The 18,999-nt window shown below is 46.6% G+C and overlaps 1 protein-coding gene across 6 annotated transcripts in view; it reads left to right on the forward strand.

Moving 5' to 3' along the window:
* Window positions 1–18,999, forward strand: part of FHL2 (four and a half LIM domains 2) — a 63,780-nt gene that overhangs the window by 27,308 nt on the left and 17,473 nt on the right. Inside the window, exons 1-4 of one of the 6 annotated variants that reach the window (XM_063078427.1) lie at window positions 3,057–3,206; window positions 3,902–3,984; window positions 5,180–5,296; window positions 12,863–13,042. In XM_063078427.1, the coding sequence (XP_062934497.1) occupies window positions 12,887–13,042 (156 nt within the window). In that variant the 5' untranslated portion in view covers window positions 3,057–3,206; window positions 3,902–3,984; window positions 5,180–5,296; window positions 12,863–12,886. Of the gene's footprint in view, window positions 1–3,056; window positions 3,207–3,901; window positions 3,985–5,179; window positions 5,297–10,764; window positions 10,831–12,862; window positions 13,043–18,999 lie in introns of those variants that run through there. The other 5 variants (XM_063078425.1, XM_063078428.1, XM_063078423.1 and 2 more) reach the window with 5 other exon arrangements.

Below are 18,999 nucleotides of genomic sequence, written 5' to 3' on the forward strand. Positions count from 1 at the left end.
GTGATCCACCATCAATTCATTCAATATATATATATATTTATTTATTTATTAAGCACATACTAGGGAATACCATGATGTACAAGACAGAACTTTTAAAAATACGTTTCCCCAGATTGTCTGATGAACATTTTTAATAGTTTGTCCTTTGATTGACTTGCTCATAAAGCACGTGTCATTAAAGCCAGAAATTGCATCCCCCCTTCCTCTATTTCTAGCAAACCTCCTTTGACTTTCTATTAATCTCAGTTTAACATATTTTTTGTTTGCTATTTTTCTTCAAGAAGCATGTGTTGCTTTTATTTTAAAAGCAATTTTCGATTTTGAATGTAAAACACATTTACATAGCTTGAAATTCACAAGAAACAAAACAATATGCAGTGAAAATTAATTTCCTTTCCACCTGACCCCCAGCCATCCAGATTTCTTCAGGGGCAACCACTTACAAGTATACCCTTATGTTGTTTTCCTCCCTGCCTTTGTTCGTGAACACAAATGGTTGCTTACTATCTACAAAGTGTTCTCTACTTTTATTTCTCTCGGTTCATATATCTCAGAGATCAGGCCAAATCAGGAAATATAGTGTTCTTTCTAACAGCTGCATATATAAATAATTCTAAAATGTACCATACTTTACTTATTTATTTTTGTTACTAAAAGAAACTTAATAATATTAATTAAAAACTCTTGAAATGAATTCCGTCACAGGCTTTGTCAGCTAGAAGCAACTGCAGAGACATGCACCACGTTGGGATGGGGTGGAGCCATGGATACCATACCATATGTCTTTAACTAGGCCCCTGTTCATGAACATGCAACATGGTCCAGGATTTTGCTATTACAGACAATTCTACAATGACTACTCTTGTTTATATAATTTTACACATGAGCAAGTACATTTACAAGGTAATTTTCTGTCAGGGGAAATGCTAGGTTAAGGGCAAAGGGTATGTACATTTGTAATTAAAATTTTTTTTCATTATGGAATTTTTAAGCATTACAAAAGGAGAGAGACTAGTATAAGGAATCCTCCCGTATCCGTCATCAGCCTTCGCCGATTATCAATAATCCACGGCTGTTATTATTTCACATATGTTGGCCTCATGCATTTCCCCCACCCCAAATTATTTTGAAACAACCCCAGACATGACATTATTTCACTGGTAAATATGTTGGCACTGTTCCTGAAAAGTAAGGGCTCAAAAAAGAAATGTGTGCATATATCATCTTATTATCACAACTAAAATAAATTAATAGTTTATTAATATAATCACATATACTGTCAGTGTCACTTCCCAGATTGCCTCATAAAATTTTATTTTTTTAAGAATTTGTTCTTTGATGTCTTCAAATCTTTTCAAAAATTTATCATTTTTATCTCTTCTCTTTTTTCTTTCTTCAGCGTTGTTGTAGAAACTGGGTCAGTCTGCCTCCAGAGTCTGCATGTGACTGACTGTATTTCCATAGGGTCATTTAACCGTTCCTCTGTTCCTTAAGTCAGAAAAGAGTCACAAAATTAAATTGTAGAGTTTCTTAATAATAATAATAAATCCCCACAACATACCAGAATCTGCGTGACACAGCTAGAGCAGTTATTAGAAGAAAAATCATAGAACTAAATAACTATATCAATAAAAAATAAGAATTAAACGAAGTAAACACACAACTCAATTAAAAAAAAAAAGTGAGACAAAAGAAAGCAGAAAGAAGACAAATGCAGAATCAGTGTGCCGTCATGTTTTCAACTTGTTTTTACAAACTGAAGCTTAAGCCCCACCATTTGAGAGCTAGTTGGTCAATGCAACTGCATAGACAACTAATCTAGATAGTTGCAGGAGGGGATAGCCTTTTCTACCCACACTTTGCTCTGAATTTCAAGATATTGGCTTTCCTTGACTATCGGTGGGAATTCAGATAGGGAGCCCCACAAGTGGGGTTCGGGGACCTTAGGGGGTGGGGTGCGGCCTAGGGCTGGATTCCCCACATCCGATTCTGGTTGGGCTCCTGTCTGTGGCAAGTTTCAGCCCTCTGGGAACCACCCGAGTGACTGCTGGGATGAGGGGCATTTCTGACCCTGTAAGAGACTTGCAGAGCTTTGCCATCTGACAGACTCCAGTTCAGCTCTCAGCTGGCATAGTTATCGTTCACGTGGCCTGGAACAAATCTCTCTGTGCTGAAATTTCCTCATCATAAAACTGGGATAATAATCATTACCTTAAAGGGTGAGGTTCAATTGAGATACCAGGCAGAGCAGTTGCCCAGTAAGTGGTTGCTAATATGATGACGCCCTTAATTTTCAGGTTCTGTGATTCCCTGATGAAGAGGCACGGGCGGCACCAGACGGGGACTATCAACCCCCGTCAATCGAAAACTTCTCTCTGCTTTTTCTGGAGACTGGCCTACCCTGGGCTCCCCTGAATGTTAGAAACAATATGTCCCCACCCCCGAAAAAAATTTTCTACAATGCCCTTGTCACCAACTGGCCCCCTGCTCAAGAGCAAACGTGTTGATCAGGAGCCCTTTCCGGGCCCCGGACCCCGCCTGTGCTCCTCTCCTGCCGTGTGGAACAGTGCCATCTGTCCCTCCAGGGCCTGGTCTCTGAGCGTGTGCGGCACGTGCCCGCCTCACTTTCTCCTTCCCACCCGGAGGGGAACGCGGAATGTCTAAACAGCCCTCTGGGCCTGGAGTGCTGGGGACAGGACTCTCCCTGAGTCCCTCCCTAGTGGAACAAAGAACCACTATCGATTCTTGTCGGTCATCTGTTGGGTTCACTTGGTGACCGAGAGGCGTCTGCGGGGGAAGGCGGCCAACAGCTCACCCTGCACACCCGTCCCAGGCGCCCCTGAGCAGTGGCCCCGTCCTTCCCTTCCGCCGCCCCCGCACCTCCTCGGGCACCGGGGGACGCTCCTGGGAGCCACCCGGCGCCGCAGACCCGAGCGGGCGAAGGACGAGCCCGCGCGAACAAAGAGTCGGCGCCCTGCGCGCCGCAGCGGGGGCGGGGACGCGGCGACCGAGGCCGAGGGGCGCCCGCCCCCGCCCAGTGCCCGCGCGCCCAGCCGCGCCGCCAGCCTCCGCGGCGTGCGTCTCCTTATATGGTCAAATGACACGGCGGGGCTTCTCCGGGGCGGGAGCCGCTCTGGGCTCCACTCGGCCGGCTGCGGAGCCGCCGCCACCAGCCGCCCGCCGCCGCCGCCCCGTCCGGGTGCCCCGTGAGTACCTCCGCCCGGGCGGCCCGGGAGGGCGACAGAGGGGCCGGGGACGAGGGGCTTGCCGAACAGCGGGGGTGGGGAGGAGACGGGGAGAGCACGGCCGAACCCCGAAGCTCGGAGGCATGGGGCGACCGGGGCACAGGGGAGCCGGGTCGGGAGGGTGGGGAGGACGCCCACGGCGGCGCCGGAGGCCGGAGGAAGCCATCCCCGAAGGGCGCCCCGCGGGCCGCGTCCGGGCGAGTGGGTCACCGCCAGGTGGCGGGGAGGGGCTGAGCCACCCACGGACGAGTCCCGGGCAAAGGCCGGCCGCGCGCGGGTCGGAGCCTGCCGGCTGCGGAGGCGACCGTCGTGCCGCCCTTCTGGGCCGCGACTCCCAGCGGGCTGTCCCGGCATCATGGACGCTGGTCTGCGCGGGGGTGGCCGAGGAGGCAGCTCCCTTCAGGAGAAAGAAGTGGGGGTGCTGTGACCTCGCGCCCTGACTCCTGCAGAAATTAAAAAACTAAACCACCAGGTTAAAAAAAAAAAAAAAAAAAGCTTATTTCAAATGAAAAAGATTCTACTTTTTCTTAAGTTGCACTCGTGTGATATTTTAGCACCCCTGAAATTGCGGGAAGAAAATGCCAAATGTTTTTTCTGATTTTAAACGAAGAATCCATCATTTATTTTCATACGCGGTTGGGTTTCCACGGAACTAGTCTAACCCAGTTTGATGATGCGTGTAGCTGCCTTCCAGGGCAGCGAACTTGCGGCCTGCACTCCCTCGTACCTATTTTGAGAGGTAATAAGTCACAATTTGGGCTTCAAAACACAACTCCAAATACATCTCACACTTTTGTTACTAGCTCTGCTTGTGTGTGTTTTATAACAATGTGTTCGAGGCAGGAGGCTTTGTGGCATCCTGCAGATGGTTTAGACCAAAAACAATTTGAGGCAAGTCTTAGAAGTACAGGAATTCCTAGTCTAACAGTTAAACTTCAATGAAACCAAACTCGAAGAAGAATCTTTCATTGTGCATTTATATAAATTTTTTCATGTGTTATTCAGACTTTGCTCACCCTAAGCATTTAAAGATTATTAATTAATATATAAAACTGGATTTCCACATTGTTTATTATCCTGTTGTGGTTTAAAATGTGTTTGCGCGGTGGCATATTAATAAGGGCTAACGTTGGGCTTGCTGCAAACCAGGTGCTGTTCTAGGCTCTTAGCTTCAGTCTCGTTTTTGCTCACAGTCTTACAAATAATGCCGGAGGCGGGTGTGATAGGCTAGAGGATGCGCTGGACTGGAGCTAGGCTGCCTAAATTCTCATCTGGGTCCCCCAACCTGTGCAACCTTGGCCAATCACCTAATAATCTCTTGGTGCCTCAGTTTCCACAATGGGAAATAAAGATAATAGAGTTGCGTTCATTGCAGGATTGTTATAAAGCCTGCATGTCATAAGCAGGGTATTCATATTTGACAGCCTCCTTTCTACAGATAAAGAAATGGAAGCACAAAGAGATAAAAGTTACTATTGCTCAGGACTTCCCAGTCTACAACTGTGGTAGCCCTGAAATCTTACCCTAGACAGCTTAACCGAGTTATGCTGGAGGTCCGCCCAAATATTTCAATGAGGCCTTATGTTGCATACTTCAACCCAAGATTGCTTGTTAAACCACTTCCACTACTGAAAGATATCTAAATTGCAGACCAAAAGTGCCTAGAAGGATGTTGAAAAAAATTAGGCTGGGCATCAGGAGGCTGGGTTCTACTGCTGTCCTGCACTGAGGGCCAGTTACCCAGCCTCTGTGACTCAGGTTGCCTCATTTGTCAGCACACGGACCAGAGCAGCAAGCTTCTCTTCCAACTTGGATGCCACGAGTTACAAAGTTCCTTGAGGTTGGCTGAGCAAAAACGTTAGACACTGGATACTTCTTTGTCATTTTATTATGAGAATTTTATCAATGCCATGTTTATCAAGTGCCCATTTCAGGTGCATTACACTGAGAGGCCACTTCCTCAAGATGACCATCTGGAAAAATGCAGGTGCTTTCTCTAGTGACCAAGAGCTGGGTCTTCTGGGAAACTAGGCTGACACTTTGACTTTGGGGTGAGTCAAGTGAATTTCCTCTGTCATCCTGTATTGTGGGTTTGAACTTTAGCTCCTATGATGGTTGATTTAATGTGTCAACTTGATTGGGCTATGGGGTGCCCAGACATTTGGTCAGGCATTATTCTGGGTGTGCCTATGAGGGTGCTTCTGGATGAGACTAACATCTGGATTGGTAGACTGAGTAAAACAGTCTACCAATTGCCCTCCCTCATGTGGGTGGCCTTTATCTAATCAATCGAAGACCTGAATAGAACAAAAGGCCAAGCAAGTTAGAGGGAATTTCTCCTGTCTGAGTACTTGAGCTGGGACATGGGTCCTCTCTGGCCTCTGTACTAGGACTGAAACATTGGCTCTTTTTGGGTCTATCAAGTCTGCTGGGTTTCAGACTGGAATTTCCACCATCTGCTCTCCTGGGCTGCAGCCTGCCGACTGCAGATCTTGAGACTTTTCAGCTTCCTGAAGTGCATGAACCAAACCCCTGTAATAAATCTCTTTATGCGTATGAATGTCTCCTGTTGGTTCTGCTTCTCTGGAGAAGCTGAGAACACGGTTCCCTACTAACATTTGCTGAAATGTCCACCCCCTCACCCCGCCCCCGGCGCCCGTTCTCACTCTTGTTAAGATTCCATCACTGCTTTGCTGCTGGTGGCCTTGGATTTCCTTTTGCTGTAAAACATGGCTTCCTGCATAGAGATGTAATGAATGGCCTGGGGCAGCATCCGGTCTCTCATCGCCAGCCCAATACTCGTGGGTGGTTCTCACACCTAGCCTGAACTTGGACATCACATGTCACACTTGTCCTTAGCCTTTGTAAGCCATACCTTTACTGCCCTGACTCGGTTTGTGACTTCAAGATTTCCTTGAGGCATGTGGTACTGAGTGAGGTGAATGACATCTGTGGCAGTAGGAGAAACAGCTGCCCTGTCTTTATGGGTAAATAGAATTAATGTCAAAGGATGTCCTTGAAGTCCATAAATATTGAGGTTTTCAGTCAAGAAGAAAATAGACCTGTCTTTGACGATACAGCTTTTGAAAGCAGTAAGAATAAGAAGTGAATGAAGCGGAAGGAAGGGTGCAGGCCTGTCGTGACGGAATCCTGATGCAGTGTGCTAAAGAAACACCACCGAGGAGCAGGACTGGGACGAGGAGGCAGAGGTCAGTGGCTCATGGAAGTTGGTGGACACCATAGCAAAAGGCCAGTCCTGTGGTCATAGGAGATGGAAAGCCAGACGGAGTGTGAACAGCAAGAGGCACTTTGGAGATGGGAGGAGACTGATGAATGAGAGTGGGTGGTTTTCACTTGGTAGGTGTAGAAACAGAAAGCATCAATAGCATGTTCACACGGTCCCAGCAAGGCGGTGGTAGAGCCATAGGGTGGAGTCCCCTGGATCCTCAGGCCGGGGTGATTTATGAACCTCAGGCAGCCTGCCATTGCAGCCTGCATAACTATGGTTGTCTTGTATCAACTGAACTGGCATGTTCTGAGATGAAATGACAAGATAGGATCTGAAAGGTGATTTAAATTCTTGGGAGCTAGAACAAGACTGAAAGTCCTTCAGAGAGTGTGTGTTTTATCTCAGTCTTCCAGGGCTTCATACAATGTGTGGAAGACTGTGGCTACTCAGTGTCATTGGCTGGATTAAAAAGTCCAAAGGACATCAAAACAAATGTAACTGTTCCTGTGCTCATGGACTTCAGATGAGAAATACATTTGTTGCTTTCTGATTTCTTTTCACTATTCAATAATCAAAGGATAATTCAAAAGACAGCAGTGTAGCTTATTAAGCATTTTCTCACACAAAACATTTCTTTAAACTATCAAAGGCAAATCAAGATTTTTCTTTAGTTTTTGAAAGTTACCAGTTTATGTAGAAAATTATAATATATTCTTGACCCCTGCCCATAGATGCACTTAAGAAAGGATCATGCAGTTAATCCAGAAATATGTCATACAGTGGGGAGCATGGTCAATCTTGTATCTCACAATCTAATATTGTTTATAATCCAGAAATCAAAAAATTGATTTCAAATGGATTCTACATACATTATTCTATTTTTAAAACCAGCACTATCCAGTGAACTAGGGTCTTCTCTCTTTCACCAGAATTTCTGTTTAAAAGAAACAATTTGGCTAGACTAATGAGGAGGGTGTCGGGGATGAGCTGTGTCTGTGTGTCCATCTACAGGAAAACAAACTGGTGCTGTGTGTTCTCTGACATATTTCCGGGGGTGAGCATCCTATGCCTTTGGGCGGAGGACCTTTGATTACCGGCGGCGTGTCTGTGCGGAACATCAGGGCCTTTTGTTGATGCCTGGAGCCTGTGTCGGGGATCTGTGCATTCTTCCCCGAGCTTGGGAGCTCTCCTGGCTGGCTTTTTGCTTCCTGACCTGGCCAGGCCTCATCCTGGACGGTGCAGCTGTGTGCTCACATCGGTATAGAGTCCACACGTAGTAAGAAAAGTTCTCTCCACTGTGGAAGCAGCAGTTTATCTGGAAGGAGGGACGAGGGCAGTGATGGAAGGGAAAGAATTAAGCTAAGGATCTGTTGCATTAGAAATTTGAATGACGTCAGAGGCCAAACCACATTACATTTTGGGTTTGCTATGCAGTGGATTGTTCACATAAAATGTTCCTCATTTTCATTCTTGATTTTTGCCCACACGTTTGTACTATGGGATATTTGTGTTCATCCACCATTCGTTCATTTGTTCAGCGAGTATTTAGGAAGCCCTGTCCCTGTGTGTGTTACCTGCTGGCGAGGTCTCAGCAGCATGTAGTGCTCACCTCCTCAGGGTTTGTGGTTGGGGGCAAACGGGCAGTCAGTGTGGTGGGGTGTCATGAAAGCACTGCATTTTTATAATATATTAAAAAGAGCCCACATACAACAGGCCAGTTTTCCTAATTGTCTCTGAGAAGCTCTGGTTGGTTGTGGATTAGTGGTGGAATTTCCCACCTGGGTGCCTGCCTGGTGGTGTTCGAAGATTGGCCTGGCTTTGTCCAGGGACTGATTGACTGAAGCTGCTTCTGCGTGTGTTGCGGGAAGGGCTGAGATTTCTCTAGGAAATGACTGTGTTGGAGGAGTCTCATGAAGCAGCCTTGATACAGAGGCACACTCTGGGGTTTGGAGGAGGAGGAGCAAATGAGCCCTTCGGGGTCAGATTAAAGTAGATAGTCAAATAAAAGGAGCATAGGAAAGGATGCTTCACAGAGACTTCTGTGAATCCAGCCTTGGTCAGCCTTGGGCCAGGTCTCCTGCTTGGGAAGGATAAGCCACGCTCCTGAAACTCAAAGGCGTGGGCCAGCATGCCAAGGAAAGGCTGCACATGCCAGCCCGCCCCCTTGATTCTCAAGAAAGCTTTCCGGTACAAAACAAAAAACAGAAAAACCTGCATGAGCTTCCTGGCGCTGCAAGTGCCGGGCTCGCTTCTGCCTCGGCCTCTCTCCGTCTTCCTTTCTCCTCCTTCTTCCAGCCGTCTCCACTCCCTGTACTCTGTCATTTTCCTTCTCCCAGTTTTTCCTGTTTCTCTTCTCTCTTCCTAGCTCTGACTCTTCCCACACTCAGACTTTGTTTTATAATTTTTAAATCTGAAAATTTAAAAATAAGCCACTTCATAAGCCTGTGGACTTTCAAAATTGTCATGATTTTTCAGTCGTGGTTGAGCCCTGTGCATCACTGCTCTCTGGCTCTCTGAGCCTTTATTCTCACATCTGACTCAACGCTGGGCTGATGAGAGACTCGAGATCAAAGCCCTCTCCAGTCTCCAGACCTGCGGGCTGCACCTGGGACCTGCCTCGGCTGATGCAGTGAGCTTGGCCTGAAGTCAAGCCTCTACCCTAAGATCTAGCTTTTTCAAAGAGCCAAAGGGGGAATGACATCAGAGAATGATTTAACTGTGGTGAGGGATGAGAACTCCAGGATGCTGTGATTTGGATTAGATTCAATGAAATAACAAGTCAGTGGTCACACCTTGTGTTCAGGTGTCTCCCTGCACGCTGTTGCTTAATCCCTGCAGCATTCCTGTGCACAGGTAACGGACAGGAACTGCACATAACCTGCCGGGAGGGAAACGGAGCTCAGACAGGGCGAGTGGATTGTATAGTTAGGTTAGCAAATCCTCATAAGACCAAGATGTCCTACTTGTATTTGAAGAAACGATTCAGAAGTGGACTATGACACAAGAAAACATTTTCTGGAAGTCACTGCCCCTCAGTTTGTCTCCCCCAATCTTGCCTGGCAGAGTCAGGCTTCCCTCTGGGCCACGTTCAGTGGGGTTTTCCTGCCTCCCTCAGGCTGCAGGAGATAATGTGACAAGTCTCCAGGGCCCCCAGGGCACGTCCAAGTTCATGAACGGGGCACACAGGCCCTTCCTGGCCTTGGCTGTTGACTGTCTTTTGGCTTCATCTTTTGCTACCCCTGCCAACTGGACCTTTCCTCTTCCTGGGGTGTCTGTCACCCTGCCCTGCTGCTCATTTCCATCGCTTTCCTAACTTTGCCCCTTGACTTGCAGTATCAGGTGGCTGACCCTTTCCCAGCACGGGTAACTTCCTCCAGGAAGCCCACCTGCTCTCTCAGGGCTCCTCCTCTGCATGCCCATAATACCTGTGCATCCCCATCACACCACTGGAGCGAGCTTTGTAATCTGTTCGGTACATGTCTCTCTTCCTCACTAGATGACAAGTTCCCTGAGGGGAGGAGCCTGTGTCTTATTCATCTTTGTATCTCCAGCACTTTGCATGACCTCTGACACGTAGTTCCAGCTCCACCGATGATTCTTGAATGAACGAATGTAAATGAATGAATGAATGATCAGGTATTTGATAGGATTAATAATTCCAAGTTATAGGGGGCTTCGAATGTAGGACTATAGATATATTTTTCCCATTAAAAAGAGGCTTAAGATTGATGGTGTAACTTTAAATACACAATTTTTTAAAAAAGAATATTCTATCTGGTAAAATACAATTAACAGAGGAATTGGTTTTAAACACTGTGATAGAAAAGAAGCGCTCATTAGCTTGTGGATTATTCTTACTCTCAGGGTTTGTGCTTCATATAATTCTTTGGAAATCCTTAAGAGGATCTTCTCAGATAAAGTGCATCCTCCTGTGTTCCTAATTAGTTATGCATGCTCGTCTTACCTGCCTGTTGGTTGAAGGGGAAATGCTCTGCTCACTGTTAAAACTGTGGTGACCTCTTAGAGAAGAAAAGGAACAGGGTTGGGAGAGGGATCAGCCACCGTCAGAACAACTCGGTGGAAATGGGAGCAGAACTGCAGGGCCTAGAGCCTCACCCCAGTTGGACTTTCTGAGTAGATCACAGCTGCTACACGTCTCCTGCCGGGAGTCAGTGCAGAATGATGACAGTCATCACAGGACAGTCTCAGTCATACTTTGAGCAGTTGTGGATCCCTACTTATTCTCAGACTTTACTCCCTTAGACCTTTTCTGTGCAGGTCCTGTGGAATTGGAGGAGGTGGAAAGCACATACCAGGTCTCTTGAGCGTCATGGTCAAGAGCTTGGAGGAAAGCAGGTGCGCTCATTTCCTGGCTGTCTCTGCAGGGGCTGTTGGCACAGGCCACACACTGTCTCCTTCCCGCCCAGGGCTGGTGCTTGTCTGAACCCATGTGGAACCACCTTCCCATGTAGATTGGAAGTTCATTTTCTCTAAGTTAGACGGCTGTTTGGGAAAGCTCATGTGAATCCTCCTTTTTCATTAATATGCCTGAGCTGCAGTTTTTCCATCCATAAAATGAGGTAGTTGTTGTAGATCATCTCAGGAGCTGTTTCCAGCTTTTAAAATTCCACGATTTATAGTTCTTTCTCCTTTCATCGTTATTTCAAATTCCCAAATCATTATTCTTATGTTTGTGTGAACAGAATAGGCAATAAGCCTCTTGTTCTTCAGCTAAATGTAGCCTTTATTGGAAAAAGGTATGTGTTGGAAGGACAGCTCTCAATTGTGATGAAATAAGGGATAATCACTTTCAAGGCCAGTAACCGAGGAATTACAGGAAAGTGTTGAATCTTCTGTCAGCATAGCTGCTGCAACCCTAGATGGCCTCAGAACAAAGGGTATTTATACGTTCGGTTTCAGAATAGTAATTCAAATACTGAGAGCCTCATCTTGTGATGTTATCACCAGAATGTCCAGACAATGTTTGCTTTAGCTCCAGGAAGAGTGATGTGGAAGGATGGATCCAGCTGCATGGTTATTGCTCTTGGGAGAAAATTATTCTATAAACACAGAAGTAACCAAGTATGGATACTTGAAAGCTGTCCACCTCTTTGCCTACGGCTGTCAGGATCTTGGCTACACAAGAGTACAAGATTAATAAACACTATCGAATTTGCTGTAACCATAAACTAGGCAGCGATACTTTATTTGCATCAGAAGGTCTAATTCTGGAATTTCACCCTCAAATTGCTTGAAATGACTGAAAATTGAACTGAGTTTGCTTGGAGTTTGTGAATCATCGCTCAGAGTTACATAGCTAACCACTATAACTATTTAACAACTGATAAAACTTTTTACTTTTAGCAAATTAAATATTTCCACTTACAATATGCCTGAAGAAAACTGACTCTGTGTTTTTAATGCCCCGGAGGCATCTTCCATGCCAGGTAGTCCCACAGTAGACTTTTTCTTTCTGGGATAGTCCTAACATGTTTTTATAGGAACGGTCGTATGAGGATCAGGAGAGGTAAGAAACATCCCCTCCCCTCCTCCCACCCACCAGTTCATCTCTTTTAGCTCACGCACACCCTGTACTTGTCCTGGAAAAATGCACTGTGCCTGGCGGGGGGATGCACTCTTGAAAGGCTTGCGGTGCTGCCTGCAGAGCCACTGACGGCAGCCCCTGCTTTTGTGACGGTGTGTGATAATCCCTCTTGGAAGCCAGCCTTTCCCTTCCTCCTGCTCTCTGGCTTCCTGGGAAGCCGAAGGATGATGTTTCCATCTGGAAGAAGTGGGTGCTGACAGTTTTCCTTGTGCCAGGGCAGATTGTACTTCCTGATGCAGTGTCGAGGTCAAGCGCAATGCTCTGTTGGCACCTAAGCTCAGATTTCCCTCTTTTTTGCCACTGTGATTTCTTCCTCTTCAAATTCATGAATCATAAAGGGGAGATCATGGAAAATCTTTTTATAGAAATGGACATATTGTTTCTATGCCTGTTTCTCTATTTTGGGGGCTGGGAGAAAGGGAAGACGCGGGGCTGGGTCACAAGTTTGAAGCACACACACTGCCGGACGGAGCGGGGACTCTGACGCCAACCGTCACTTGTGTCCAAAATTGAGATGGCTTTTTCTAACATAGTTAACAATAATTGGAAATTTTAAGGCAGTGGAATGCATTCAAACACAAAACTGCTCCAAAATGGAAAAAGAAAAGTGTATTATTGAAAATTATGATCCTTGAAAGGGTGCGTTTCAGTTATTCACCCAGAGGAAATAGCCACCTGTTGGCTACAGACGACCCCTTCAGACAGCAGGACCGTTAGTACTTTTGCATGAGCATCATTCAGAGAGTGCTCACTGGGGCCTGGGTTTTCTCTTCTTTTTGATAGGTTGTTGAAAAGCCAGGTGTCAAAATGACCGAGCGCTTTGACTGCCAGCATTGCAAGGAATCTCTCTTTGGCAAGAAGTACCTCCTGAGAGAGGAAAGCCCCTACTGCGTGCCGTGCTTTGAGAACATCTATGCCAACACCTGCGAGGAGTGTGCGAAGCCCATTGGCTGCGACTGCAAGGTACCTGCCGCGGGTCACTCCCCTGGGCCCTGTGCTCCCCGGGAACCACGGCTTCCCTGCCTGGATTGTGTGGAAGTCCTAAGCTCCCCACCCGTTGAAGCCTGTCTCCAGCCCCTCTGATGGGCTTGGACCTTCAAGTTCCTCTTCTGAGCCTCTTCTCTCCCCCGACTCGGTCTCTTCCCATAAGCACTTGGTTGGTGCCTGGTCAGGACATACGTGCTCCCTGTCCTCAGCACTCTAACTTCTAGTCACTGGCATCCTTATCGGGCCCCCACACTGCCTCCCAATGCTGTAACTCTCTGCAGGGCAACGCTCTCCTGCTCCTGTCTGTTTGCCTCATGGTGACTAACGCACAGCAGGTGCTGGTTGGTAAATATTTGAGGAATGAGTGTGTAAATGAGTGCACCGGAGTAGATAAATGGGCACATAAGAGAACCACAGTCCTTGGAATATTACGGGCTCTTTTCCTTTTAGGGGGAGAGAACAGGATTTGTATTGTCTCTTTGTAATGGGGAAAGTCTCACACATAAGGAATAACAGCTTTTCTTGGATGGCACAGCAGGGTTCCACAGAGGCCACTGGTCATTTGTGCTGAATGACCACTGGTTGGGGGTGTGAGCCCTGGCTTGGACTTCTCAGCACATCCTTAGTTCGACCTGGGCCACCAAAGGACACCCTGGGAGTCCATCCATGACTCTGAGGTCTCTGGCATCTTAAAACACACTTGACAAGCATTTCAAATGACTGCCATCCTGGGAACCACAGAACTGATTACAAAATGTGGCCACTTTGGGATCTCTCGAGAAAGTCCCAGCATAACAGACTCCGAGCAGTTCATGGCATTTCACCATCTCTTTTCTGCTCTCATTGCTTTTTCTTTAAGGATCGTTGCCACTCTGCTCCATGGTTATAAATATCAATACATAGGGCTGACTGGTTAGCTCAGTTGGTTAGAGCACAGGGTTATAATGTCAAGGTCAAGGGTTCAGATCCCCATACTGGCCAGTCACCAAAAAACTCACTAAATCAATATCAGTACATAGCTGCTGACTGGTGGACTCAGGCTGTGTCTCTACAGTTGCACTGTGTCCAATGCTGTTCTTTAACTTCCTTTCTCTTATCACACCAGTCCTAGGAAAGACAGCATCGGAAGGCTGTACCACCCATCTCTATTGCTAGGTACTTAGGGACAACTGATGGATGATCTCCATCTGTGTCAAAAGAGACCTTTGCCCTGAGCAGAGACAAGGACACGCAGCATGGGCCACTTGAAGCTAAGCTGCGGCTGTGTATCTTTTGGCTTCAGCACAGCAGTGGCGTGCCGAGTGTAAAAGAAACAAAACTCAGCAGTAATACTGTGCAACTTTGAAATGTTCAGAGGTTTGGCTACCATGAGCAAAAGTAGCTCATGGGGCTAGTCTAAAAGCTGCGTATCTTTCCCCTCCGGTTTTGCCTGGTGCATGTCTCGCTGGACTTGAGGAGAGGTCTTAATCTCTTTTCATTTATTTGATAGGCCAAGTTGCAGAGCTCAGCTTCCAGACAGCCTGGTTCCAGGCTGGGCTCTGTGTCTCACTAGCTGTGTGAACCTGGGCCAGTTCCTTGATCTCTCTGTGCCCATCTCCACTGTATCAGACGGAGAGAATCAGGTGCCTGCTTCATAGGGTTACCGTGATATGTAGATTCAAAGCCCCCCAACTCTAAATAGCAGCTGATCGTGTAAATCCCAAACTTCCACTTTTCTTCCAGCTATTTCCCTGTTCTTTTTGTGACATGTGCCTTCCACACAGCTTGGAAACTTCACCCTTCTCTTTATCAGTTTTCATTAGAAAAGCATCAATAAAAATGTCCAGGGTGAGGAAGAGTAAGTGGCCAGAGCAAACATAATTATTTTGCCAAAGCTTTACTCAGAAAAAAACATGTAAGTAGGTGAGAAGTTCGGATACCATCCTGACAAAGAACAGGTTCAGTGTGGAGGAAAACTTTTGGGTATTTGGGGTAATCATCCTTGACCCGTGGCTGAAGTGAAAACAAGGCAAAAGTCACTCATTTCTCCAAAATGATTTAGTGGAAAGACCCTTAAAACCAGTCATTCTTCCACAGATACTTTATGAGCAAATAAACAAGAGTCCCCCATATGGGGCCAAAATCAACAAGGCACAGTCAGGAGTTAATCATGCTGAACTTTTCAACCCAGATTAACGTTTTGAGATATGCAGGGTTACACCATGTGATTTTCTACATTTTGGAACAAAAAGGCATGTTGAGTTGAAGTTTGACCTTGCCATTTGGGGCTTTTGGATATTTGGATCAGTTTTCTTAACTTTCAAAAATAATTATGTAGTTGCCTTTGTAGAGGAAGCAATGATAGAAAAAATGTTCCTGTTATTTCAGGAAGTAAAGTAAAAAATCCCAGCGGTGGGGTACTTGACCGGGCAGCAGAGCTGGCAGGCCTGGCAGCCACTCTGTCCTCAAAATAGCACAGCCACCATGGGCCTCACCTAACTCTGTCTCTGAAGAACTGCTTTATGTGGATGATTTCTAAATACTGGCAATTATTTGGCTAATTTTGAGGGTTCGGCTGTCTTTTAAATGAGACACAAAACTTGGAGCCTGTTTCCATAGTTATCTTACACGTGTTTGAATATCCTTTCTATGCAGCCACTCAGTTTTTATTTTTAATTTCTATTAGGATACTTTGAGAAAATACTGTGATCTCAAAGGTAAAACTCATTGTTTTGTATGGCCAGTGGAACAGTTGAGAATAGGTAATAGTAATAAAATGTTATGATCCTCTGACATTACACCCTTCCTGAAATTTTTCTTGGACACCTGTTGATACAAGCAAAATACTTTTGTAGACTGATCATGGATAGTTTTTTGGATTTACCTGTGTTCTGGGCTTCAGATATTCAAGAAACTAAAGAAAAGATAGGCTGGCCAATAATTCCACAAATGGCTGCTAGTACCATGCATTTAACAAATGGGTGATTTTAACAAACCCTGGGCCACATGCCTAGCTCAGACTTGGAATTTTCCATGCTTCTGCAAGCAATGCCATGAAATTGGACAGCCTACCACACCCACCCATGTGCCTTAGAGGGTGCTATAAAGAGAAAAAAATAACAATGAACAAAAAAACCATCTGCAAATCTAAAACTAGCACCCAGGGTACAGCGTCCAATAGTAGTCATAAAAGCTACCACACATCGCAGGATTACTTGTTCTAGGCCCTTGTAAATGCCTTAATTGCATGATCTCAATTCCTCATAACACCCTATGGGTAGGAACTTTTTTTATTCCATTTTATGGAGAAGCTGGTGAGGCTTAGAGAGGTTGAATCTTGCCCAGGGTTACGGGGTTAGGGAAGAGTGGAGGCAGGGTTTGAACCCAGATGTGGTCGTTCCTAACCGGGGTGCTACGCTGCCCGCCCACTGCAGCCTCAGCAGGACCCTCTCCGTGACCCTCGGGTCATGTGTGGATTTGTTTAGTGGTCAGTCCTATGAGGAAGAGGTGTCTGCCTGGCCTCTGCCGGCTGGCCCTCAGTAAGAGGCCCCTGACTTTCTCCTGGGCCCCTTCAATGGTGATGACTGTGCTGCAGAAATGATGTGCAATTTGTGTCTACAGCTTTGTAGTTACTTGAATGAGAAACATCAAATTGATGATCAAATTGGCCCAAGTCCACCCATCAGACTATAAAAGTTTCTCTGTTAATGTTTGGAAAGTCTTAAAGGACAGAAAACTTCAGAGGTCTTTTCACAGAAAGCAACCGGGGGCTCGGAAACAGGAGACTAAGGTTTTTCATATATCCAGGTTACATCCAGATGCCCCTGTTACATTGTAGAAGGTTCCTAACAAGGCTGCTGGAGAGGTGTAAGGTTAGATTGGAAAGGCCCAACCTTCCTGTTCTCAGCATGACCCCTTCCTCTCCTGCTGGCCCTTCTGGGCTGTTCCGGGAGAATCACCTGCTCCAGTCATATTCTCACTGTCCAGCTGGCAACTGGCACTTTTTTATTCATTGGGGTGATTTTTTAGTTGTTGAATAAGTGAGTCTCCTTTTTAAATTTTTCATGTAGAATTCGTCCAGAGAGTTTGTAATGAGCTTGGAAAATATATATATTTATTTAGACATCTTCCTGTAAGAGAAAAAAGTGTTTCTGAAGGGAACTTAATCAAGCAGGGTCCTCTGAATTAGGAACAAAGCTGACTGGATGGCTTCTGTAAGAAGGCCTCTCAGCCCATGAAACCCAGGGGTCGCCTGCAAGGTGCGAAGACAAGGCCCTCTGCATTCAGCAGAGCATTGCACGCCCTGAGGTGGGACTCTGGGGCAGACCTGCCTGGGGTTATATCTGGCTCCACCTTCAACGAGCTGCATGGCATGGACAAGTTATGCCACCTGCGAGTCTCAGTTTCCATGTCTGTAAAAGGGGTTGCCCGTGTCACAGGATAGTCCGGGGCACGGAGCAAGTGCTGGCTGTGGAGCTGAGGAAGTGCTGCCGTTCCTGCCTTGCCCATTCCTCTGGACCTTTGCTTTTAAATATTTGAAAGAATAGACAGTTGGAAGCAAGATCACCTGACATAGTACAAAAATAGAACAAAGTCCCAAAAGCATAGAACATCTCTTCAAAATGCTGAGCATGAATGCCACGAGAACCCATCTATAATGTGAACTTGCGTGGGTTGGGGGAGTAGTTGGTTTGGGAAATCGGCAGCCAAACTTCAACTAGCTCAGGTGGAATGATGTGCAAAGGAGTGAGGGCAAGGGCCACCTGCTTCAGTCTGGGGCAACCCTGCTGCCCAGAGCCCCCAGGAGGCTGAGGGGCTGAGTGGGTCCCTCCAGGCCACGTGACACCATGGCTCAGATGAAGTGTCAGCAGTGGGGTATTTGGAGCCAAGCAGCATGTATGTCCCGTGTTAGGAATGTTTCTGAGATGGAAAAATATAAAATCTGAAAGGAGGTGTTTGGGCCTAATCTTACATGTTTACTAACATTTTACTGCAATTTATGTCATTTCTGTGAGCGCAAGATCAACCTTGTTTTTCTTTCTTTCTGTTTTGCAATCTCTCTCTAGAGGACTTTAAAATCCAGGTATTTCTAGGACATTTGAAAGCTTTCGAAAAAGTCTGTCCGTGAGTGTTAACCTTGTGGCTCTCGGCATCTAAGTGCTATCTGTGTCATACCCGCTGTAGCTGCTCACGATGGAATACATAAATAGCTAGAGGGGGCGAGCATGGTACTAACAACCAGGAGTCTGTGTGGAGCTGTGCACGCTGCAGATGGAGGGGTCCCCACAGATGAGCGCTCACAGCGCACTGCGAAGCGTGGCTGCAGGCACTTGAGTCTAATCAGTTGTGATCTTGCTTCTTGGCCTTTTGGCCATGTTTTCTGATCTACCTAAGCTAAGCTAAGCTCCACGGAACCATGTGGCTAAAATCTTGCCTCCCACTGAGACTCAGAGGTGAATTCCAAATTGGCCAGAAGCCTCAGTGTGTTCTAAAAAAAACACATATCAAAGCTGGCTCTATTTAGTTACCTTCCTCTTGCCATAAAGACTTTTCTCACTCCCTACTTGTTGTGGACTTTCTTAAGAAGTGAGTCCAGGGGGAAGCTGTGACATGAATTTATTCACTTAGACTTCCAAAGAGAACACAGACCGAGAGCCCAAGAAAGAGAATTATGGGGAAAGCTGGTATAATTCGTTAGACGTGGGTTCCCAGACGTGGTTCTGAAAGAGATGCTCGGCAGGCTCTTGCAGCGCTGTGGTGGCCGGGCCACTGCGGGCCTCCGTGCAGCCGGCGCCACTCTGGCCTGGAATCTGCCGCCAGCAGCTGGGGCTTGGGCTGAGCCTTACGGCAGGGCAGGATCTTGCTGTTGGAGAGGAGGGGAAGGGCATTCCAAGGCCAGGCATGGCCCGGGCAAGGATGTGACTGTGGAAGGGGACTGGAGCAGCGGGGAGGCT

Source organism: Cynocephalus volans, chromosome 14 (genome assembly GCF_027409185.1).
Source record: "Cynocephalus volans isolate mCynVol1 chromosome 14, mCynVol1.pri, whole genome shotgun sequence".
NCBI classification, from domain to species: Eukaryota; Metazoa; Chordata; class Mammalia; order Dermoptera; family Cynocephalidae; genus Cynocephalus; species Cynocephalus volans.